The sequence below is a fragment of the Nilaparvata lugens genome, chromosome 5 (assembly GCF_014356525.2).
Source record: "Nilaparvata lugens isolate BPH chromosome 5, ASM1435652v1, whole genome shotgun sequence".
NCBI lineage: Eukaryota > Metazoa > Arthropoda > Insecta > Hemiptera > Delphacidae > Nilaparvata > Nilaparvata lugens.
In genome coordinates, this window is record NC_052508.1 from 45674831 (window position 1) to 45701085 (window position 26255).

Sequence of the window (26255 nt, forward strand, 5' to 3'; positions counted from 1 at the left end):
ACGTTGACTAATTTCAATGTATACCTTAGGTATTATCTTCTTATTTTATATTCCATCTTCTGATTTAAACGTTCATTATATTTTTATTATATCTAGATGTTGAAAAATGAGTCAATAAAGAAGGTATATTCATTCCATTCATGATTATTTTATCCCATAAAAATGATAAATTCTAACAATAAATTTGCACTATGTATTTTTGGAATCTCCTCCATGTATTATGTTATTTTACACTATTAAATAGTATATAATAACATAAACAACGTTGAGAAAGATTTGAAATTAATAAATATTGAAAGAGCATTATCAAAACCAACTGTTTATAGTCTAGGGAGCCATAAGGGAGGGTGGGTGTGAGCAAAATGCTCACGCGCGACCACTGACGTTCTGCAAGTCCGTGCGACTACTCACGTGTTAAAATGATTTACCACACAATGAGTGTTTACATTTAAAATATTCTAGTTACAAACCCTAAGTCACCCCCTCATGAGGGGTTGAAATCCAGTTGTCAAAAGACAAGTATTCGATCAATAACTTATCCTGAAAGTTACAGTATTATACAACAGTCTCCAACTTATTGAAGGGTTCCCATTCATATAACTTAATCTTTATAGATTCCATTAGATTGAACATAACTTATCATACATAAGATGGACATATGTGTTTGCCAAGTTCCGTTCAATCTAATAGAATCTATAGAGATTAAGTTATTAACATTCAATCTAATAGAATCTATAAAGATTAAGTTATTAACATTTTGTTAATAACTTTGGTGTAAACGCAGCTTTATCAACTGATTTCTGTAACTTATATCTACGAATAGATACTTTTCATCTGGCTGAGTTTGACTGATTGTCTTGGGGTGGTACTTGAATGAAAGTGGAATGAGAGATATCTTTGTGGAATTTGAAATATTTGGTGAGAATACTGTTGGAAATCTATTGAGGGGAGATCAGTATATTAAGGTGTGAGAGCAAGCAATCAATTCAATGAAACAACTACAAGGACTCATGAACGGTTCAAATATGAGAGATGTCAAAGTATATTTGAAAGAAGTCAGGAGCTATTTGTGGAGTTTTTTAGAATCAAAATCAATGACCACTTGAAATTCATGACTGATTATTGTAACATAGCTTAAATTATCTTAAATTGTATTCATGCTCATAAGGAAGGACTCTGGTACTGCACATAGAAACTGTACGAGAAAAGATCCCATACTTTTTTCATTCAATCACACAAACTATGTTATAAAGTGTGTGTTATATCTAGAAAATATGAAAAAATACCCATAGAAGTAGAAAATAATTTCCAATAAGGAAACATTAGATCTATACAGTCAATACATTGACTCTCTGTCGAATGAAACCTTGAAAATTTAATAAATGTGACAACCGATCATGCTTTGGAGCAAACCCTCATTCGATCATCCAAAACTGAGTGATTGGAATAGCTAGTTCTTCAAAGGCTTTCCTAAAATGGCTGCTACTATATAAATAAATCTTCCATCAAAGATATTCTGTTCAAGTATGTTGACATTATTATGGATATCACTGGATATTGTGAAGATTGTCATCTAATGAAGTAAAACAAGAATAATGAGAGGTGAGAATGATTTCCAGAAGCATAATCTTCTCAAGAGAACATAACATTTTTTCTTCAAGACTCTGATGGACAACAGAATCTGCATAATGTTATCAATGGTCTGGAAGCAAGTGAAGAAGTGTGTGATTCTCTTTTGAACGTATAGAAAGAAATAGTTATTCGGTCTCCAACGATTTTTATCTGGACATAGTTGTGGCAAATTGTAAAAGTGTATTCTCACCTATAAAAAGAAACAGAGCTCTCTCATTCTCCACGATGCAATCAAACAAAAATCTTAGTCTTAGTTAATTAAAACTTCAATACGCTGCAAGATTATGGTAACTTTGTGATGAGAAGAGTTATGAAAATTCTCAATGAAGATGGAGTGATACAGGTGGACATAGCTTTTCATGTCTATGGTCTAAAATCAAACAAAGGTAGTGAACATATTAGAAGCAGCAGAGAAAAAGAATCACTCCAATAATATGCTCTCCAAACCATCGAGACTTGATTTCTAAATCTGTGGCAGAGATTTATTAATGTGACATGCAAGAATCTATAAAGGAATACCGGTAATCCATACGTTAGCTACGTGCAGGAATACATTAATTCATTCATTTGTGGATAAAATTACAAATCATATAAATATGTTTGGGAATGAATAACAGGCATGGCCCAAAACTATTCGAATCCCAATTTTGATACTGAATAACTTGTTACCATTTCAAAACAGTCTACCATAAACAGTCTACAAAACGGGAATACCATAATGGATGAATCAATCAAAAGTTAGTGAAATATCATTATAATAATACTGTTAGAAATAATATGGATGAATATTTAAATTTTCATTTCATTTTGATTTGATTTTTATTGGATATAATTTCTCAAAAGTTCACGACAAACTGAAGATTCACGAAAGATTAACATTTTCATACTAAACATAATCATTATGATAATGAATGAATGATGAATTCCATTTCCACCATGAAGAACAAAGAAATTCCACAAATATTTCTTGGAAATTAACTGACCACTATATCAAGTAAGCGTGGCCAGTGTGCAATTAATAATATAATTTAGCCTGCAGCGCATCACAATAAATTAATTTGAGATAAAAACAATAGAACATAAACATATATGAATATTATCTTATTCTATCCTAATATATTTCTTGAAACCCAAGTTTCGTTCATTTCAAACAGTCATTTCTTAGTTTCCTTGCAGAATGAGATGAAGTTTGTAATTTTGACCATAATTAGTATATTATGATGAGAATTATCAATTATTAAGGCTTGAGAGTTGAAAAATCGTGTTCAGCGACCGAAAATACATAAGATAGCGTTCCTGAAATACATAATTTGAATGCATAGACTAGTAGGAGCGATGCGATAGACAGGCCATTACGCGCATTAATCATGGGGGAGGACCGCGCCGCAGCGTAACAGTGCTACTTATCCCCCTCCCACCGACGCATCTATGATCGTAACCCTCAAATTATATATATCATTGGATTCAGCAAGAAACGGCCTACAACGTTTATTAGGAGCCTTTTCCTCTAAGTCGGCTAATTACTTGGATATTCGAGAAATTACAAAAAGTCCAAAATAAAAAATATACATTTTTCGAGATATTTTATTTTTTTACGGAAAAACTATGCGGTTTATCGCAAAAATGTATAGGACCACATTGAAAGCCAGTTATGTGTACATAATATTGAGAAAAAATTAAAAGCTGTACTATGAATGGTAACTGCAGGACAGGCGATTTTATAAACGCGCGTTTTTCACAACTTACCCCCCTCCCCCCCAAGCTGTCGACCACCCTGGGACGTGACGACATCGAGTTTCATATACACTAAAGACCCCCTAACAATAATCCGAAGTCAAATTCTCTGCCTCTCTCATGTATGCTCAATGTAAGCCAGCGCCTGGACTAAAAGCTTGAGCATTGTTCATTCAGGTAATGTTCTGATGATTGTTTAGAAATATTTTGCCCAAACATCTTCAGGATTTTTAAATTTCGAAGCGTCACAGTCTGCATATAAATTGCTTCATTAATTCACTTGAGTTCTTTGGTATGCTGAATTTTGTACTATAACTTTTCTTCCGTTCACTACTTTGATCATGTACATTATTTTATGAGGATAGTTTAGTTTTACAAGTCTTGTCTTCAATTTATATTTCAATAAAAACATGTGTGTTTTGTTTTATACTTCAGGTACATGAAGCACTACAGAAACATTGAGGGCCCACATATGGTAATAGTGCCGAAATCCACCTTGGCCAACTGGATGGGCGAATTCAAAAAATGGTGTCCATCTTTGCGATCGGTTTGCCTTATTGGAGACCAAGAATCACGAGTAAGCTCACTTTTACACTGTTTTATGTGGGTGATCGATAATTTTCTATAATCTAACCTAACCTAGATTATACTATATCTGCTCAATGTGTAATGATCCATTATTTTATTGTATAAATTTGTCATTTTATTAATAGAATTAATGAAATAAAGAAATGAGTGGTTGTAACTAAAATATTTGGAATGTAGACACCCATTGTGTGATACATTATTTAAAAGGTTTAAAGAAGACAGATGACATCAATAAAAATGTTCTATGATACTTGTATCCAAAATGGCGGCTGATGGAAGTTTCACCAATCATTTCTTTAAAAACTAAAACTTCAATCAGCCGCTATTTTGAATACAATTATCATAGAACATTTTTATTGATGTCATCTTTCTTGAATTAAAAAGACCTTTAAGACGCGAGTAGTCGCGCCCGCGGCAAATTGCCGCACAATTGTAACTTTTGTATGTAGTTATGGGAATTTTCGTTTTCCAAGGTTGGCAGCTCATGTAATCCTCGCTGTGACTGTCCTTTAGACAATCTTAAACAGTTTGAGTTCTTGAACATTTTGAAGATGATAGAATGAACGTTGACTAATTTCAATGTATACCTTAGGTATTATCTTCTTATTTTATATTCCATCTTCTGATTTAAACGTTCATTATATTTTTATTATATCTAGATGTTGAAAAATGAGTCAATAAAGAAGGTATATTCATTCCATTCATGATTATTTTATCCCATAAAAATGATAAATTCTAACAATAAATTTGCACTATGTATTTTTGGAATCTCCTCCATGTATTATGTTATTTTACACTATTAAATAGTATATAATAACATAAACAACGTTGAGAAAGATGATGATTTCTTGATCCATTCCGAGCTGCTTTGTATAAACACACTTTTTTCTATGTATTTTAACACGACATGCAGTCAATTATTGAGTAAATATTAAAAACTTTTACTTACTGACTGGAGTACTTTCGATTGCCTGGCAATCATTTTCAACAGTGTAGACCGGAAATGTTTTGATGGTTAGGAAGATTTGTGGTGTTTATTATGTGATCAAAAAGTTTGTTGGATTTGAAATTCAGCTGTTCATTTAGTATGTTGTTATTGTCTAGGATGGTGGCTTTATAAATTTCAAACTGTTCTGTTGTATTTAATTCATGTCCATTTCTTTTTACTTTCAATATTGTGAGGTTGGTATCTATGTTTGTGTAGGTGTGCCCCGGTTTCATTTAAATGTGTTGCAAAAGCTGATTCTGTTTTGGTTTTAAGTGCGTTGATATGTTCTTTAAATCTAAGTTTGAATGATCGTCCACTTCTTGCCAATATAGAATTTTTCACAATCACTACATTTTATCTTATATACCCCAGGGAGGTTGTGTTTGTCGGTGTTGTCGGTGGTTTTGGGGGTGAGGGTGGCCATCAGCTTATTTTTGGTTTTGAAAGCCACCTTGTAGCCTGCTTTTTTAAAAATTCTGGCAATTTTATTAGATTGACTATTGATATATGTTAGTGCTATGAAGTGTTTTCTCTCATTTGTTGGATTGGTTTCTTGCTTATATGATTTTGCTTTTGTTTTTTTGTTTAGTTTATCTATTATGTTTGGGTCATATCCATTACTCTGTGCTAGGTATTTTATTGTGTTGAGCTCATTTTTGTAGTTTTCTGGTGATAAGGGTATTTTGTTGAGTCTATAGAGCATGGATCTGAATGCTGCATGTTTGTGCTGTGTTGGGTGGTTGGAGGAGTTGTGGATTAGTGTGTCTGTTGTGGTTGGTTTCCTGTAAATGTTAAAGCTGAGTTTTTGGTCTGGATTTTTTGTGATTGATAGGTCGAGGAAGTTTATAGAGTTGTTTTGTTCATATTCAGAAGTGAATTGTATTTTGTTGTTGAACTTGTTGATGTGTTTACGGAGAACTTCACATTGTCTCTGGTTTCCCTTAAAGAGAATTAAGACATCATCTACGTATCTATACCAGAAAACTATCTTCTTTAAAATTCCTAGGAGTTACAATAGATGAGGGACTAAATTGGAAAGAACATATAAAAAATCTCACGACAAAGTTGAACCGTGCATATTATGTTATTCTCAAGCTATCTCATTCAGTTGATAGAAATACACTCATCACCGTATACTATGCCTATGTCTATTCCCACCTATGCTATGGAAATATTTTCTGGGGAAACTCGACTGACAGCTATAAAATATTTTTAATTCAAAAAAAGATCATTAGGGTGGTCTTTGGTTTAAGAGCTAGAGATACATGCAAATCTATTTTTCGGGAATTGAAGATCCTCACTCTGCCTGCCATCTACATATTTCATTTGTTAATATTCATAAAGAGTAATATCCATAAATTTAATTTTTGCACAGACAGACAACTATTCTACGCGTAATCAGAGCTTGATATTATACCCTATTCACAGACATGCCTCTTACGAAAGAAACCCTTCTTATTCAGGAATAAAATTGTATAATAAGTTACCCGAGGCCATCCATAAAATTGATTCATTGCCGCTGTTCCAAAAAACTATCAAGTCAATGTTAACTGAGAGAGTCTACTACTCAGTGGCAGAGTTTATTGTTGATAGATTTTGAGGTGAAATTTATTCTATTATTATGAATAGTTCTATAACTGTGACTTGAAATGTTATTGATTTTATTTTATGATTCTATCATATATGTTATTGTATATTCTTATGTACCTATATATTATTATATCTGACAATTTACGTATCAAACGGGAATATTCCCGGACATGATGTTATGTAATGATGAGTAATAAATAAATAACATTGACAATACGAAATCCAAAAAAATCAAGCTTGATTCATAAATTTTAGAACTTTTTGTAAAGCTTGAGCATTGTTCATTCAGGTAATGTTCTGATGATTGTTTAGAAATATTTTGCCCAAACATCTTCAGGATTTTTAAATTTCGAAGCGTCACAGTCAGTGCATATAAATTGCTTCATTAATTCACTTGAGTTCTTTGGTATGCTGAATTTTGTACTATAACTTTTCTTCCGTTCACTACTTTGATCATGTACATTATTTTATGAGGATAGTTTACTTTTACAAGTCTTGTCTTCAATTTATATTTCAATAAAAACATGTGTGTTTTGTTTTATACTTCAGGTACATGAAGCACTACAGAAACATTGAGGGCCCACATATGGTAATAGTGCCGAAATCCACCTTGGCCAACTGGATGGGCGAATTCAAAAAATGGTGTCCATCTTTGCGATCGGTTTGCCTTATTGGAGACCAAGAATCACGAGTAAGCTCACTTTTACACTGTTTTATGTGGGTGATCGATAATTTTCTATAATCTAACCTAACCTAGATTATACTATATCTGCTCAATGTGTAATGATCCATTATTTTATTGTATAAATTTGTCATTTTATTAATAGAATTAATGAAATAAAGAAATGAGTGGTTGTAACTAAAATATTTGGAATGTAGACACCCATTGTGTGATACATTATTTAAAAGGTTTAAAGAAGACAGATGACATCAATAAAAATGTTCTATGATACTTGTATCCAAAATGGCGGCTGATGGAAGTTTCACCAATCATTTCTTTAAAAACTAAAACTTCAATCAGCCGCTATTTTGAATACAAGTATCATAGAACATTTTTATTGATGTCATCTTTCTTGAATTAAAAAGACCTTTAAGACGCGAGTAGTCGCGCCCGCGGCAAATTGCCGCACAATTGTAACTTTTGTATGTAGTTTTGGGAATTTTCGTTTTCCAAGGTTGGCAGCTCATGTAATCCTCGCTGTGACTGTCCTTTAGACAATCTTAAACAGTTTGAGTTCTTGAACATTTTGAAGATGATAGAATGAACGTTGACTAATTTCAATGTATACCTTAGGTATTATCTTCTTATTTTATATTCCATCTTCTGATTTAAACGTTCATTATATTTTTATTATATCTAGATGTTGAAAAATGAGTCAATAAAGAAGGTATATTCATTCCATTCATGATTATTTTATCCCATAAAAATGATAAATTCTAACAATAAATTTGCACTATGTATTTTTGGAATCTCCTCCATGTATTATGTTATTTTACACTATTAAATAGTATATAATAACATAAACAACGTTGAGAAAGATTTTTGAAATTAATAAATATTGAAAGAGCATTATCAAAACCAACTGTTTATAGTCTAGGGAGCCATAAGGGAGGGTGGGTGTGAGCAAAATGCTCACGCGCGACCACTGACGTTCTGCAAGTCCGTGCGACTACTCACGTGTTAAAATGATTTACCACACAATGAGTGTTTACATTTAAAATATTCTAGTTACAAACCCTAAGTCACCCCCTCATGAGGGGTTGAAATCCAGTTGTCAAAAGACAAGTATTCGATCAATAACTTATCCTGAAAGTTACAGTATTATAATCTACAACAGTCTCCAACTTATTGAAGGGTTCCCATTCATATGACTCACTCTTTATAGTTAGTATCACTGTCTGTGATTAACTACTGTTTTGTCGACCCAAATACAGACCCTAGAGGTCCATATAGGCGATGAATTCACTTGTTTATATACTGTATGCTTATTTAATTGAATAACGAATTTGAATTTTCTTTCTACAGAATGCTTTCATCCGTGATACCCTGCTGCCAGGCGAATGGGACGTTTGTGTGACATCTTACGAAATGATAATCAGGGAGAAAAGTGTGTTCAAAAAGTTCAACTGGCGTTACATGGTCATTGACGAAGCTCACCGAATCAAAAACGAAAAGTCCAAGTTGTCCGAAATTGTGCGAGAATTCAAAACGACGAATCGTTTACTACTGACTGGTACACCGTTGCAGAACAACCTTCACGAACTGTGGTCTCTGCTCAATTTCCTGCTTCCTGATGTTTTCAACTCATCAGATGTGAGTAGTACATATTTTATATGTTATAATTCAGGGTATTCTATTGAATTCAGCTTATTTCCGCTCATAATTCTATTGAATTATTAATCAATTTCAATAGAAATGATAACTATGTTAGGTCCTGCTGAACCACTACCACCTAGATGGTTACGTTGGATAGCTGTAACCACCTAACCACATTAGATGACTGTAACCATCCAGGTGGTAGTGGCTAAACCCGTAAATTTCCAACAGGTGCTCTTTCAATGCAATTCGAATGTTATAAATAAGCAATAGCATTAATAATACAACATTATGAAAAATACAGCTGTAAATTCTATTTCAAAAGTCAAAGAAAACTAAAAGCTGAAGAAAAAATGACAACTGTGATATTCATATTATTTGTTCATTGTTAAATTCCTCACTTGAATTTTTTATTATTTAATAAAATTATCTTTTAAATGTAACTCTTGTTAAATGTATTGAAAATTATATACCGTACCACTGGTTTAAGGGGGTTCGCAAATTCCTATACCAACAATGTTAAAATTTCCAATATTCAGGTACATTATTCTCAACAACCAGTAAAGATATAGCTATGATTTTTTTTTGTTTTATTCCCCTTTTATTTCTCTATTCCAAGACATAAAATACATTAAATAATTTTTTAAATATTTTTTCAAAACATACAAAACTTTAAATAATTTTTGATCGAAATCATTTTTCAGTGCGGAGGTCTCAAAAATTAATTTTTATTTGTCAAAACAAGGCTCAAACAGCTGCATATTATATATCATTGTCTTTAGAAAGACCGGGAGAATTCAAAAATGTAAAAAACAGAAATCCAATTTTTTACTAAAAATTTAATTTGGCGAATCCCCTTAAGGCCCTGTCACACCGACTTCGCTACCGCCGCGGAAGCGAAGTTTTAAAAATCTTTCCCTGTATTATCAAGTATATCAGGTCACACAGAGCTCGCTTAGCAGATGGGAGTACCGCCTTGTACCGCGCACTACCACTTGCTGAGAGACTTTTCTTTGCTCGCGTAGCAGACGCAAAGCGAAGCTGTGTGATTTGTCATATTTGAATATACGGTAAGAGATTTTCATAAGAAGCGCATACAGATACGTTTCCCCGAGTCCTCAGCTAGTCGCTACGTCAGCCATTCAGTCAGGAGTCAGTCGCCTGGCTTCTCCCACTAATCGAGAGTACCGCCGCGGACGCGAGCTCAGTGTGACATGGCTTGCTAAAAAAAATCGTCCACTAGCACACTAATGCCAGCGGTACTGGTGGTAGTTGGTGTGGCAAGGCCTTTACACCTATTGTATCACTTAACCGTCGTATTCTCCTAGTTTTTATTATAAACAAGTTTCACTAGCAAACAAAGATGGAAATATTGCAGCAATCAATAAATATTGCAGTTCTCGCCTGGATATAGTTATTTGTGCAACTAGTGCGCAAAGTGGCAGTTCGCTGCAACGAAAGAAACCGGAATGGTTTCTTGAGTGCAGCAAAGGAACTTTGCGCATTTATTTCACATTAAATTTTTCCTACAGTTACCATTGAATATGAGAAGTGGTTGATTATAGGTAAAATGATAGCTGAAATCCATCAAATGTTTGTCTGTATAATTTAATAATCCAATTGAAAATTAATAATCGATAATTTATTCAAATTAAAAATTAAATTAATCCAATTAATTTGAAAATTTGAATAATTTTAAGTAAATCTTGATTTCTAAAAATTTTTTCAACCTATCAATTTATGAAAGAAAAAAATATTATTTGAAATAATGAATAATTTATAATATTCAAAATTTATAATTTAATGAGTTCTCACTTTTATTTATTTGAAAATCATAAAAAATAAATTATCATTCAAAATACACGCCAATAATGTCAACAGCTGATTGGGATGGCTGCAAGATAATACGCAAAGGATTAAGAGTACGCAAAGTAATACTTCGCGCACTAGAGCGGAAAAGTGATTTTTTGCGTTCTGTAATCAGTGCAGGAATGGTCACTTTTCAAGGTAACTGTAGGAAAAATATAATTCCATACACTGTCATTCGACTTCCTCCAGCTTTCGCTGGTGATACAATAGCTCTTGTGAAATGAATATTTTAACCAGTGTAGGCTTATTTACCACAATTTTTACTGTTCCATTTAATTAATCTAACTTCTTCATTTTCAGGATTTCGATTCATGGTTCAACACAAATAGTTTCATGGGAGATAAACAACTAATTGAAAGATTGCATGCGGTAAGTAATAATACACTAAATATAAGACTAAATTCCTATAATAATCGTATTATAAATTTGATTTTTAGGAAATATTGATTCAATTCTGTTTGAAAGTTCAGCAAATAATGTTTCTTTTTGTGATTTTTTTCAGGAGATTGTAAAATTAAAAATTGCATAACCTTTGAAATCTTTATTTTCCAAGAATTAACAATTTCTCTTGCATTAATTTTTATAGACATTCCAATACGTTTGAATAGGACTCTTAGCTAATTCATGATCATTTCATAACTGTAATCTTCTGGACACAATAAATTGACAGTTAAGTAACGGCTTCTCTGTAAATATAGCTTTATCTTATATGTAAATATAATTTAAAATTCATGATTTACATAATTTACATTAAACATTAGTAAGCATTCATTTATGTTTTTCACTCAGGTTTTGAGACCTTTCTTGCTGCGCCGTCTGAAAAGTGAAGTGGAAAAAGCTTTAAAGCCAAAGAAAGAGCTGAAGGTGTATGTCGGTCTCAGCAAAATGCAGAGAGAATGGTGAGTAAATTTGAATTTTCTGAGGTTACGCTTAACGGGACTATTTTGAAATATATTTCTTAAACTGTGTACAGACATACGCACCACAAACACGCGCTGCTAACAAGCCGAACTCTAGCTCGCCTTGTCTAGCTACTAGTACAATTTTTTGAAAATCACTATTATTAGGTTTTTTGTTATCAGTTTTCGTTTTATTTCATTAATGAATGGACCATATATAATTCTCAGTTACACTTGAAGTTGAGATCTTCTAGTCCTCACTATATTATAGCCTTAGTTGCAGTTATATAATAGTTATAGTTACTTTATTGTATCAATTATCTGAGTGGTGAGTGATTTACATTTTTATAAAAACATGTAACTATAATTATAGCCTTATAATATAATATTATTATAAGGTTAGTATAATAATACTACACTATATTATAGCCTTAGTTGTAGTTATAAAATAGTTAGTTACTTTATTGTATCAATTATCTGAGTGGTGAGTGATTTAAATTTTTATAAAAATTGTTTTTCATGACTTTAGGTACACAAAAGTACTGATGAAAGATATTGATGTGGTTAACGGTGCTGGGAAAATCGAAAAGATGCGACTTCAAAACATTCTAATGCAGCTACGAAAATGCAGCAACCACCCTTACCTGTTTGACGGAGCAGAGCCCGGACCACCCTACACTACTGACGAGCATCTGGTAACATTTCATATCAATTGCAACACAATTTCTAATGTATATTCACCCCACAAATTATGCAAAAACAATATTCAAATTATTGTGTTGTGCTTGATGTTGTGGTATTTTACCATAATGAAAACACAAATAGATGTTGTCAACCACTTTTTATTACTAGTAGTTCTGTGAACAGTAGACCTCGCGCTCAGTAAGTTACATTGACCTGTTATGTTTTCTCAAAAATTAATGAATAATTTATCAATTTAAAATGTCTAGAAAAAATCCTAAAAAACAGAGCTTTCTGTCCTATTGCACCGTGACGTGTCGTCCCGGAATGTGAGTGTGAGCGCTATTATCAGGTCTGGCTGCCGGTAACACAGTGCAGAATGTTAATGATGTGAAGAAAGTACTTGATAGCTTGGTTCCAATAAGTCTGAAAACAAATCTTATAATGACAACTATTCCAAATCGCTTCGACAGACCCGACCTGAACCATTCGATAAACAAGATGAACGAAATAATACACAAACACATAAATAGTATTTCAAGAAAGAATGTAAGAGGATAAATATTTGTTTTCTCAATGAGAGATTGAGGAGGGAAAATTTCACTCAACATGGGCTTCATCTCAATGGATCGGGGAAAGAAATCCTGTAAATAAATCACCTTGCAACAGTGCAGTAAGCGAAGATTCTTTTTTAGTGAGATGGCTGAAGAGAGGGAAGAAGCCTTGATGTGTCCTAGTACAGTTATTCGGTTTGATCTTCCTTTGCTGACGGATGCAGAGAGTATGGAAAAAGATTCAAACCACTCAAAGTGTTTAAACGATTTAATTCTTATTCATCAAAATATACAATATATCAGAAATAAAGTTGATAGGATAAATGTATTTTTGAAAGCTGAATCTCCACATGTTGTTGTTTTTACAGAACATGGACTCACAGATGCTGAAATATCACAGTTGAAATTTGATGGCTACAACATAAATGCAAATTTTTGTAGAAAATCACACAGAAGTGGTGGAGTTTGTATTCTAGCAAAAAATACTGTTAAAGTCCGTAAACTCCCTTACCTAGATAGTTGTTCGATTAAAATGGATATGGAAATAACTGGAGTGGACATGGGAAAAGGTAGAGAGAAGTTTGTGATTGTTGGAGTATACAGATCACCAAATGGAGAGTGGAATAATTTCTGTGATCGAATTGATACAGTTTTGCATGATCTGACAAACAAGTATGATAATATAATAATTGCTGGCGATTTCAATGTGGATCTGAATGTGAAGAGCTCTATGAGTGATACGTTTAGAGACATATTTACTGTGAATAATCTTACCATAAAAGTGAATAAGTTCACTAGAATCACTAGAAACTCACAAACAATAATCGATAATATAATCACCAACATAAATGGCTGTGAAGTGGCAGTGAGAAGCTCTGAACTATCCGATCACACATTTCAGTTTTTGAAAGTGACCAGTGGTTTGTATGTAGCTGAAAAAATGAAAAGATGTATTGAACAAATTAGAGAAATGTCTACAAGTAACCTGAACTGTCTTAATAACCATTTATCCAGAGAGAAGTGGAGAAGTATGTATAGTGAGGTTGATCCAGGCAATCAGTTTTTGGAATTTTCAAAAACGCTTGATTATTATTTCAATGTTTCCTGTCCAATAAAGAGAATTAAAATGAGCTGTACGGAAAATAAAAATAAGTGGATCACTGAGGATATATTACAATTGAGACAGGATGTAAGAAATGCTTTCAAATTATTCTCGCAGAGTAGAGATGCAACAAAAGAGAGAGTACATGAACTTGAAAAAGCACTATACAAATGAGATAAGAAGAGCAAAAAGCAATTACGTAGTGGATACTCTGAGTGCATCAAATAACCTGAATAAATGTGTATGGAGGATCATAAATGATGAAAAAACTGGATCAAGGCAAACAAATGGTAACAGGTACATTGGTAGTATGAAAATAAAAGAGGGCAATGTTTTGAAAGATGGAAACGAGATTTGTGAATATCTAAATAAGTTCTTCCAGGAAGTTGGCTCAAACATTGAAGACTCAGTTTTGGATGGTTTTACCCAATCATGTGTTGAAACAGAAAATGACTCAAGCCATATTGAAAAGATGGTTGTTGCTCCTTTCACAGACACAGAAATTCTCGGAATTATTGATTCCCTGAAGAGTAAGAGGGCAACTGGTCTTGATGGGATCTCAACTGTTGTTATAAAAAGTTGTAAAAAGTATTTAATTGCTCCATTAACAGTATTGGTGAGATCAAATAATCTTAGAATAAAAACAGGTGTACCACAGGGTTCGATCCTCGGACCATTATTATTCATTTTATATGTTAACGATTTACCACAAATAATAACAAGTGGTAAGGTTTTGATGTATGCTGACGACACATCCTACATTTGTAGTGCAAAGGATGCAGAAAAATTAGAATTAGATACTTTTGTCAATGTACATGCCATAGCCCAATTCCTCAGTCAACATAACCTCAAAGTGAACGAAACTAAAACGCAGTTCTTGCAGTTCAAACATAGAAATAATTATAGAGATCTTGAAGAGATAAACGTTCAAATAAATGGAGTGAATGTTGAACAACCTCTGCCTATGATATTGCAACGTCGCAGTGTAGGCCTAGAATCTAATACATGATTGGTGAAAAAGATTTTTAAAAATACCAGCTGATCTTTTTCACCAATCATATATTAGATTCTAGGCCTACACTGCGACGTTGCAATATCGTAGGCCGCGGCCTTGTATTTGAGGTGGCTATGATATTAAGGGGAAAGTATCGAGCTTTGATTACCAGTCCAAATCTAAAAATTACTCGAATTGTGTACAGTGAAGATTCTAGTACAATCTATTGCTATTAAAAAAATCTCTAGTTTATTTTAAAAAGTAGCTGAATTTTTGGATGGAACTCCTTCTTTGAGTGGTATACTGATAAGAAGGCTAATACACATAAAGCGTTATCCATTTGTCTACACATTCTTAATAGAATTGTCCAATTATTGACTTATGCAAAAGAAATAAATGATCAAAATCTTATAAAAATATTGATGAATCTATTATCTTGGCTCAAGCTAGTTTCACTAAATTGATTGACTAGTATGAAAGTTTTAGCAGAAACCTTCTGCTATTTTTTCACATTTTCTATTTCAATGATCTGCAATTTTGCCACATACTATTTCAATGATCTTTTATAAGGACCATTGTAATATGAGCCTTATTATTTTATGGTTTATAGCTATTTTAACTTTATATTTTTAATTTCATTTCTCAGGTATACAATTGCGGAAAAATGGTTATTTTGGATAAGCTGCTTCCCAAACTGAAAGAGCAGGACTCTCGAGTCCTGATTTTCAGTCAGATGACACGTATGTTAGATATACTAGAAGATTACTGTTTCTGGAGAGGATACAGTGTAAGTATAATATTGTATTATAAGTTTTATTATGTGAGTAGTATCTTAATCCACATTTAAACATATAAACTAAAAACGAATAAACTGAATTTTACTTCTGTATTATCTTATGCCAAATATAAGATTGATAAAATATTTGTCTATTTGATCATTTTTTTTTAATTAGGTCATATTTGTATTTTAACAAGAACCTGCAAATAAAGGGCTGCTAGCCTTTGTTTTGTCTCAAATCATATGGAAATTGAACCTATATTACTTCAAAATTGGCTGGCAATAGTTTCAGCAGAATAGTTGAAGAGATATATAATATATTGGCCTAAAAGAAATGTATATATTTTTCATACAATATTCACATACACCTAATATTGTAATACATCTCAGTGTTAACTTCAAAGCATTCAAATAGTGTAACTAAAGTATAAAGTTTAATGTATGAGGATACACCTGAGTACAGGAATTCACTTGAGGTTATTTGTTCTTTCAATCACTATTGTCATACTGTCAAAACTGAATAATATGCTCTTTCTGTTCTTCTTGAGATAAAGCTATAAAATGTTATTTGATTCGAATGATATTCAATATTATTTTGTTAATTTTAGTATTGCAGACTGGACGGACAAACACCACACGAAGACAGACAGCGACAGATCAACGAGTACAACGAGCCGAACAGCAAGAAGTTCATCTTCATGTTGTCGACGAGAGCGGGAGGTCTGGGAATCAACCTGGCGACGGCCGACGTCGTCATCCTCTACGACTCTGACTGGAATCCGCAGATGGACCTCCAGGCCATGGACAGAGCGCACAGAATCGGACAGCAGAAGCAAGTCAGGGTGTTCCGATTGATCACTGAAAACACCGTCGAGGAGAAGATTGTCGAGAAAGCCGAGGTGAAGTTGAGGTTGGACAAGCTTGTCATACAGCAGGGGAGGCTAGTGGATAACAAGAGCGCTCTCAACAAAGACGAGATGTTGCAGATGATCAGACACGGAGCCAACCACGTGTTCGCGTCCAAGGACTCTGAAATCACCGACGAAGACATTGACACGATTCTGCGCAAAGGGGAGGCGAAATCTGAGGAGATAAAACAGAAACTGGAATCCATGGGTGACGAGTCATCTCTGCGAAACTTCACGATGGATGCCCCGACTGAATCAGTGTACCAGTTCGAAGGCGAGGACTACAGAGAGAAACAGAAGATGATGGGTCTCGGCAACTGGATCGAGCCACCGAAGCGAGAGCGCAAGGCCAACTATGCAGTCGACGCATACTTCCGTGAAGCTTTGAGGGTGTCCGAGCCCAAGGCCCCCAAGGCACCGCGCCCCCCCAAGCAGCCCATCGTCCAAGACTTCCAGTTCTTCCCCCCCAGGCTGTTCGAGCTGCTCGACCAGGAGATCTATTACTTCCGCAAAACGGTCGGTTACAAAGTGCCCAAGAATCCTGAACTCGGCTCCGATGCAAACCGCTTTCAAAAAGAGGAACAGAAGAAGATTGACGATGCACAGCCCTTGTCTGACGAGGAGTTGGGCGAGAAGGAGAAACTTCTCACGCAGGGATTCACCAACTGGACTAAGCGAGACTTCAACCAGTTCATCAAGGCTAACGAAAAGTATGGAAGGGAGGACATCGAGAACATTGCCAAGGATGTTGAAGGTAACACTTGCACAAATAAAACATTGCCATTTATTAGCAAAAAGAAAAATACTTACAAACCGTATGAATAATAAAATAAATTCTAAAAACAATAATACATTTGGTAAGTAATCATATTCTAAAGTAAATACAATAAAAAACCGTACAATACACTATAAATAAATTCATGTTTTTGAATTTTTTCATGATTTAAATGACTTTTTGTTATTAAATATAATGACTAGCAGTCAAATTTCTTCAATGGTTGTCAACCATGAAGATGGCGGACCTGCCGAAAGATCTCGTTGTCACAGTAAGTGTATAAATTCATTTATTAAATCAATTTGACTGCTAATTGTTATATTTAATATCAAACAAGGTGATTTAATAGTAAGCCGTTCGTGTTGGATAAATTAACATAGATGGATTTAAATGAATTGATTTTCACTACAATTTCACTTGGCTGCAAATAAAATATTCTGCACTACCAGGAACTTTCAATATTATAATGAGTTACTTATTATGTGATTAATTGAATGTAGTATCACATTATTAATTAATAGAATAGATTTATTGACCATCAAGTACCCAGTTTATACAATAGGATTTGCCATTTATACAATATATGAGGACTTGAGCCCTCAGACAGTCAGTTATACTTAGTTATTATATCGATCATAATTCATTATTTATAGTCTGTAAAGAAGGATCTCTGTGCTTTGAGTGCAATTTGTTAGTAAAGGTGGTTTTGTGGTAGATAACCATATTTAGTGTGAAAGCCCGATCATTCCCATTCCACTAGGCTTCAAATTTAATGAAAAACAACCATAAACGATAGAAAAAGACTTGAAATTGTTACAATCAAATATTTATTGGAATATCGAGAATCTAGTTTCTTATTAATTTATAGATTTTGAGCTTGTGTAGTTCAGCCACGAGAAAACTTATTTCAACTCAATACTTATAATTCCTCTATCATTAGACATCTCTTGTGAATTAATAAAACAAAATAAATCTTATAGCACCCTTTATTCTTTAAAAAACTTTAAAATAAGATTCATTTTGTTTTATTAATTTAAAAGCAGACCATGTCAATAAGTGTTTTATCTCTTGTGAACTACGGTTTAATCGAGTTAGGTAATGTCGTATTAACCGAAACTAGTTAATCGAAATAAACATACATTGTCACAAAGTGAATTTTTGTGACGGACGTAGAGCCGTCGTCTAATGTATAATTTAGCGAATTTATTCTATTTTAGAATAAGAATAGGGTCGACTGCCAGATATATTTTGTTGAACTTGTAGTTGTGTATGTACATCATTACCATCGCTGTCAACCCCTATAAATCATCAGCAACAGATTCATTATAACCAGAAATTTCCAGATCTTGTTTACCACTCTGAGCGTTCTCGTATTTAGTATTGCAGCAGCAGCAGCCGTATCATCAAAGCGATAGGCAATTATCGAGTTGAGTCGGTATCGTTCTTCTTGTAATTTCTGGTGAGAAATATTGTTTACCGGCCTGATTTAGTGTAGTAATTAGTATCATTGTCATCATTAGCTGCACCCTTAACATCAGGAGCAGCTGAGTCAAACCCTGTCACATGACCAGTGGCGTGATCGTCTTTTCAGACTCCCATTGGTCGGCAATCTCTTTTCCCCCGGCCTCCTAATTTTCAGCGACCCCGTACTGCTTCAAGAAGACCTGGGAGAGAGGCAGTTGTTCGGTGGTTGAGCGTGAGATCGGGTCGCGAATCTCCTCTCCTTACGACGTTCCCGGTACTTGTTATTTCTAGGGGAATTATTCTATTTTGTGTTAATATAGAATATTGTAGGACGAGTTCCGGACAACTCGAAGTTAGAACTCCCTTGTGGGATTTTCTTTCTTGTCGGCTATTTTTCCTAAATTCGTATCACTGGGGGTGATCGAGTTATCCTTGGTTTTGAAACCTGTAAGGGATCTCAAGTATGTGCTACAAATAGTTGAGTGGGAAATTTAACTAGGCTCTTATAGCGGATTATTTTTGAGTGCTTAATTTATAAGTCTCGACTCTGTCGCTTCACGACGTTTAAGTTTAGTGCGGGAATTTTTTCGCTATTCTCCGTATTTGGTTCTGCAGTGATTCAGGTAACTGTATGTTAGGACTGGTCACTTGTGTGCATTTCCTCTTCTGTAATAAGGTAATCTCAGTTTTAAGGGGTGTATTTTCCTTATTTAATTTTCATATCATTAGGTGGCCCTGTATTTTAACTTATTTAGCAAATTCAGACTTGCTGTAATTCCAAGTAGGAAAAGCCCATCCTTTTCCTAGATAACTCAGGTGCAGCTTGAGTTCGTCCTTGTCGAAGTTTCTAGACTGCGACGCTTCCTGCTCTCAGGTACAGCTTGAGAACGTCCTTGTTGAAGTCACAGACTGCAACGCTTCCTGCTCTCAGGTACAGCTTGAGAACGTCCTTGTCGAAGTTCCCAGACTGCGACATCCTTTCTCTTTCTCTCTCTTCACTTTCCCCATTCTAAAATCCTTCTAGCTCTCAGGTACAGCTTGAGAACGTCCTTGTTGAAGTCACAGACGCAACGCTTCAAAGATTGGCCCTTAATAACCGGCGCGCAGTCACCAGATTAGCGCGGAAATCCTGTTTAGCAGTTTCAGAATTGCTGAAAATCCTTTCGCAGCTGCAGGCTCGCGATTCAGAAATCCGACACCCGAAACCTCATCCTACAAACTTTAATTATCATAAAATTGAAATAGATATACTATGTTTAGCTAGCAGGTCCAGCCTGCTGAGAGCTAGAGCGCAATTCTCAGATTGCGGATTATTGAGCAGATATTTATTTGCTGTAGAGAATAATAATCTTATTATTGATTCTCTGTTCCCTATACCCTATACCGTATATCTCATACCCTGCACCCTATTCTCTATAGCTTACACCCTATACCGTGCCCTATTTAACTATATCTTAAATACTACTAATAACTCCATAGTTCCGTCATACCTTTACCCCATAGCTCTCACCTTAAACCCCATAGAAAAACCACATCCCGGGCTTGCAGGTACAGCTTGCTCGCCGTCAATTCGCAGTTGGTTCAGATTGCGTACTACCTTTATAAATAGAATTATTGGTAGGGATCTGATAGTCAGATCCGTCTCCTTGTATAGGGTTATCTTAATCTCCCTTAACACCCACCCTGTATTCCAAAGGCCGAGGGCCGAATCGGCCAGCAACGGCACGGACAAACACTCTTCCCCTGAAATTAAAAATCTCGCGAAAGAAGCAGAGGGTAAAGAATCAGGATAGAGGGAGAAGTGTAGGTCCGGTAACTCCACCTGTCAGTACGGCTACTGACCCCGACCCATATCCGACTGTAGCTAGTCCGCGTTGTAGCAATACTTCGCAATTATTAGGAAACCTAGAGGGTGGAATAGGGTATTCTAATAACATAAATGAGTTCGTGTTATATATCCGTATTTATAAATAATAAGATCTTCTACTTCACCTTGAACTGTGAAATGCAGTAGTCATTTTGATTGAAAGATTTAGACAGGATTGTGTTTGAAAAAATATGATTTCTACTATTTTGATAAATCATGAAAAAAGTAGCTTATGTTGGCGATAGAACCCTTTACTAGGCCTTGTACTATAAAAGAGACATTCTTATCTAAAGATTTAGATGAGATTGTATTGAAAAATATTTCTCCTACCTTTTGTGCAATCATGAAACTGATTATCGCTTGCAATAATTTATTCATTTCTTCTGTATTGTCTCGACAGGAAAGTCTCCAGACGAAGTTGTCGAGTACAGTTCAGTATTTTGGGAAAGATGTCATGAGCTTCAAGATATTGACCGGATAATGGCACAGATTGAGAGAGGAGAGGCCAAAATTCAACGAAGGGCCAGCATCAAGAAAGCTCTAGACACAAAGGTAATTTTGTATATTACACTCGAATTAATGAATCCTGTGATATGTCATTTTGTAATGTGTCAGGTATGTGCTAAATATTTTTTTCGTGTTATTCTTGATTAGATACTTTTTTGACTTTTACGTTGCAATGATCCAATAGAAACTGATATATTGGCTTAAATTGTTTACAAGCCGTGTAGTATAACATTGTCAACATATTGGTTCTAATTTCGATAATCCTTGTCAAATTATGATGTATTGAAAGTTATCGATTGATTTTTTCCATATTACTTAAATAAATCACGTCAAGAAGAGTAAATAAATAAATCATCAATAATTGATCACTATTAATAATGTACTGTGTTGCATTGTATATTATGTAGTAGGGGTATCCATATTAAATAAAACTACATTCAATTACCTCTTAGAAAAGTTCTATATTAGAATTTTAGCCTCATTGATAATGACGTATCCAACGAAACAGTTTCCTAAGTTATCCATAAATATTAGGCTAATTGTTTCGTCTTTTTATTTAATGTATATTTTTTTATTTTACTATTAATGTATAACTTTAATACGAGATCAATCATGTAATTGATTCATCTTTGAATTAATCACTATTCTACCTGTTGCAATGTGAAGAGAACTGAAATGAACCTTTATTTGTAGATGGCCAGATACCGTGCACCATTCCATCAGCTGAGAATACTCTATGGAACCAACAAAGGAAAAAATTACATCGAGGAAGAAGATAGATTCCTTGTTTGTATGCTGCATAAACTTGGATTTGACAAAGAGAATGTATATGAGGAGCTCAGAGCTGCTGTCAGGTTAGATGATGAATAAATAAGTTATAAGTAATATTAAAAACAATGAAGTTTATTAATAATTTCAAAAATGTCTATTTCATCAAGTTTACATTTTCTGATATTTTAGTTGAAGCTTCATCTTACAAAGTAGTTGAAAATATGCATAAAATTGTAGAACAAATTTGTCGTAGGCTGCACTATAAGCCGTTGTAGGCAATAAGAAATTAACAATTGGCAATACTGGTTATTAGAAATGAAGTAGTTCAATTTATTGATATTGGTCAAGAGCCCTCAGCGTTTAATCTTAAACTTTTAACGGCCACTTTGGAACTGTTCTAAGCGTTTGTAAACATTCAAACGATTTGAAAAATTGTCTTTGTACGCCGCTTTATCCATTCCTACACATTCTTTACTCAATTTTGCCACATTTTCACCTTCCGCAACTTAAGATTCTTCTATCGCGGGTCGTTTTTGTTCCACGGTGCAACTTACGAGCAGACTTGCCACTGTAAGTTTGTGGTTTTGTTTACAAAATATTATTGAACTGATCAGATGTTGGCTTGAGTTAGTCCTGAAAGTTTATGTCGATCACCGTTTTTGAGAAGTAGTAATTTGTTTCGTTACTTATTGAATGACTATCTGCAGTACTGTTGGCTTTTGAGAAATCTTGTTTTATCAAAAACAAGAATTCAATAATAAATTAAGTTTACTTACTTCGATGAGTCCACCCATTAGAACTGTAGCTCTACGATTAAACCACAGAGAAAAGATAGCAGAAGAAGATATCCATCCCATGGTATAGGGTGTTTATGCTCCAATTTCAGTATCAATTCAAGCTGATAGTCCTAGTACTTGTTCGTGGAGCTGATAGTCCTAGTACTTCGTGGAGCTGATAGTCCTAGTACTTTTTCGTGAAGCTATGTGATGCCGGTAGTCTCTTATACTGTGCCTTTCTTACAGTCTCATCCGGCTAAAACCGTAATAATATACTGTTGTAAATGTGCTTTTGTAATTAACACTTTATTCATTAAAAGTTTACATTGAGGAACAAGATAAAAAAATAAAATACTATATCAATTTAGAACGTTCATCATAAAACTCCAACTTAAAACTCAACTAGTTAATTACTTGTAAACGTTCGTTGCTAAAAACAGTCCACTGATCCGTTGCTGACAACCGTGCTCACATGATGAGTATCCATGTAGGGCTAGCCTACATCACTATCCCCCCCTTAGGGATATTGGTCTCCAATATCCAGATTTCCTTGATAAGGTGGTAGACGATTGTGTGTACAACCTTTGGTTTGGTTCTTCATTCAGTTTTCTTAATCCTGTACACAATTATTATCCTCTTCACAATGTAGTACAGGTCTCCCCTTGTTCTTTCTAATTTTGAGCAAACATTTTTAGTTGAATTTCCAAATTACAAATTATAGTTGAAAATAACAAACTTGAACAATTGGATATAGCAGCATTTGATCCTCAATTTTGAGGGCTCCATCGCGTTCTCACCAACGATGTCTCAAACCTCTAAATCGAACAATACTCTGCTCAGCCAAACCTCAGGACAGACACACTTCTTCCCTGCCAGATAGCCATGCTTCTGCAGTTGCGGACAGATGTGCTTCCACTCAGCTACATGCTGAGGACTGAGGAGTTCCATTCGAGCTAGTGACACCCTCACTTGCTCCTGATTTTTTCACTTATGCATACCCTAATGCATGTCGTAACCTGCACACCCTAGGCAGTTACCTGTGTCCACACTCTATTTGTGACTTCCTTGAGGCACCAAACAATGTTGCTTCAGACGGTCTGTTGCTTCCAACTATTCATCTCTGATATTCTAGATCGAGAGATAGAAATATCCGTCGTATCTTGGCAGTGTCATTGAATAACTTTCAATATTTAAAACCATTTCACAAGCAGTCAGATCATTCTCAATTCATCTATTTGATTAAAATCATTCTTCATCAGAAAGAAACTCAAATTCATAGAATCTTGTTTTAAAAGTCATAAAATTTTTAAATCAGTCAGGTTATAAGAACATTGTCTCCAATCGCCTGTATCTCTTGTAAGCCTCTCTATGTGATAAGATTCCCCTGAGAATCACAATAATTTTTTGCACACTAAGCGCCGTTTGCACAGTATAGATTGCTAAACTCAATTAAGTTAATCGAGTTTAAGTTAATCTGAAAGTTTAAACTCAGTGCATTTACTAATCCAGTTTAAGTTTAACTAGTTTAGGGTTAAGTTGGTAATAGAATGTCATAGTTTATAATATCAGGAAGGCTGACTTTTACAGGAAATTTGTTATTTGTTATAAACCATCAGTAAATTGAGGTTATGTAGCTACTAATATTTCCTTGTTCAAAATCCACAGAGCTGTAAGCTGTACGGTAATAAAAGTGAAAAGCGATCAAGAAATTATTCAAAAAATGATGAAATGCTATATTACTATTAGATACAAACTTATATTTAGTAGGCAACAAAAAATATATTTTAGAATGTTTTTAAAAAAGCAATTTTGTTACGCTTAAATCTACTACGGTCTTCCTCGTTTATTAGAAATCTCTCAAAAGCAAAATATCTCAGTTAGCCTATGTGTTATTAAAAATATGTTTTCTAATCAAAGACCACTGTTAAGAATTGTCTTATTTTCTATCAAGTGGTTCATTTAATCAAATACTGGATTGACAGTTGCTTTACTCAAGCAAAACCGTTAAGAAAATTCTCTATCATCCTAGAAATTTAAATCATTCGTTTTTGCCCAATTTTTCTTAGTTTTAAAATTTCTTCGCAGTCATCTTTATCAATCGCATTAAAAACTTCTATCAATTCCTGTCAATTCTATCAATAATGATTCACCATAACCCAAATAATTATTATCGTCTACAGAAGCATTTAAAACAACAATCGACAACTAATTTACTTACTTGATACTTGATGTCTTCGTCCTTGACTGGGGGTACCAGACAGACTGTGTCAGAGGTTTTAAAATATTTTAAAATAGTGGCTCCTCAGCCAGCTCAGTCAATGAATAAAACAGTTTTAAAATAGTGGCTCCTCAGCCAGCTCAGTCAATGAATAAATTGGTCTATTCATTAATGCCTGTCTGATGAGAGAGCAGAATCTAGTGCGAGGTTTATTTCTCACTTCAATTGGGAGTCTGTTATAAAATCTTAGTGCAGCTGATGGAAAACTTCTCTGCGTGCTGGCCAACCGGCTGCGAGAAACTTCCAGATTGGTAGCATGGCGAGTGTTGTGGCTGTGAATTTCGTTTCTTCTCACCAACTTATGCTGATTGTCCCTGATATAGATCAAGGAGGACAGAACATACTGACTGTATATGGTGAGAATTCAGTTCCTTGAAAAGTGGCCTACAATGATCTCTATATCCTGCAAAAGAGATGATTCTGATTGCCTTCTTTTGCAGTAGTAGCACATCGTGACAAGAAGGTGCGTGTCCCCACAGCAGTAGACCATATCCGATGTGACTGTGAAACAGGGAATGGTAAGCTGATAACAGGTAGTCTCTGCAGACAATATGTCTCAGCTTCCTAAGCAGGTATATCACCCTGGACAATCTCTTGCAGACTTCTGTCACATGGCAGCTCCATCGCAACCTGCTGTCTATCCAGAAGCCCAGGAACTTTACAGGCTCTGCCTCCAATGTTGTCCTCTTTAGGGAACAGACCAGTAAGTTTGTTTTCTCGTCATTTAGCATCAGCTTGTTTGCTGCAAACCAGGTCCTGGCGACATTTAGTTGGAGAACTGATCTTTCCACCGCTTCTTCCACAGTTTTACCTCTAGCAGTCAATTTGGTATCATCTGCAAAGAGAATGGAGCTCTCATTGTTTGGGAAGTCATTCATAAGCAGGATGAATAGCAGGGGACCCAACACTGAGCCCTGTGGCACACCATGATCCACATTTTTAATGCCTGATGAGGCTCCCTCAAGTGAGACCACTTGCCTTCTATTTTCTAGGTAGCTTCTTAGTGTGTTCAGTACTGTTCCCTGTACACCATACTTCTCCAGCTTCTTGACAAGTATGCCATGAAGCACACAGTCGAACGCCTTGCTCAGGTCGCAAAGCGTGATTGAAAGGAAATCTCCATACTCGAAAGCTGACTGTATTTTTTCTGTCAGGGACATAAGTGCACTAGCAGTTGAACGAC

At 34.7% G+C, this 26255-nt stretch overlaps 1 protein-coding gene across 2 annotated transcripts in view; it reads left to right on the forward strand.

The window, feature by feature from the left end:
* The first annotated feature begins 3801 nt into the window (after positions 1–3801).
* The window catches only part of LOC111048405 (chromatin-remodeling complex ATPase chain Iswi), a 34985-nt gene continuing 12531 nt past the window's right edge, over positions 3802–26255 (forward strand). The window contains exons 1-9 of one of the 2 annotated variants that reach the window (XM_039428431.1): positions 3802–3943; positions 8559–8846; positions 11019–11087; positions 11508–11617; positions 12147–12312; positions 15595–15735; positions 16335–17388; positions 21141–21292; positions 21941–22101. In XM_039428431.1, the coding sequence (XP_039284365.1) occupies positions 3806–3943; positions 8559–8846; positions 11019–11087; positions 11508–11617; positions 12147–12312; positions 15595–15735; positions 16335–17388; positions 21141–21292; positions 21941–22101 (2279 nt within the window). In that variant the 5' untranslated portion in view covers positions 3802–3805. Of the gene's footprint in view, positions 3944–7077; positions 7224–8558; positions 8847–11018; positions 11088–11507; positions 11618–12146; positions 12313–15594; positions 15736–16334; positions 17389–21140; positions 21293–21940; positions 22102–26255 lie in introns of those variants that run through there. The other variant, XM_022334275.2, reaches the window with a different exon arrangement.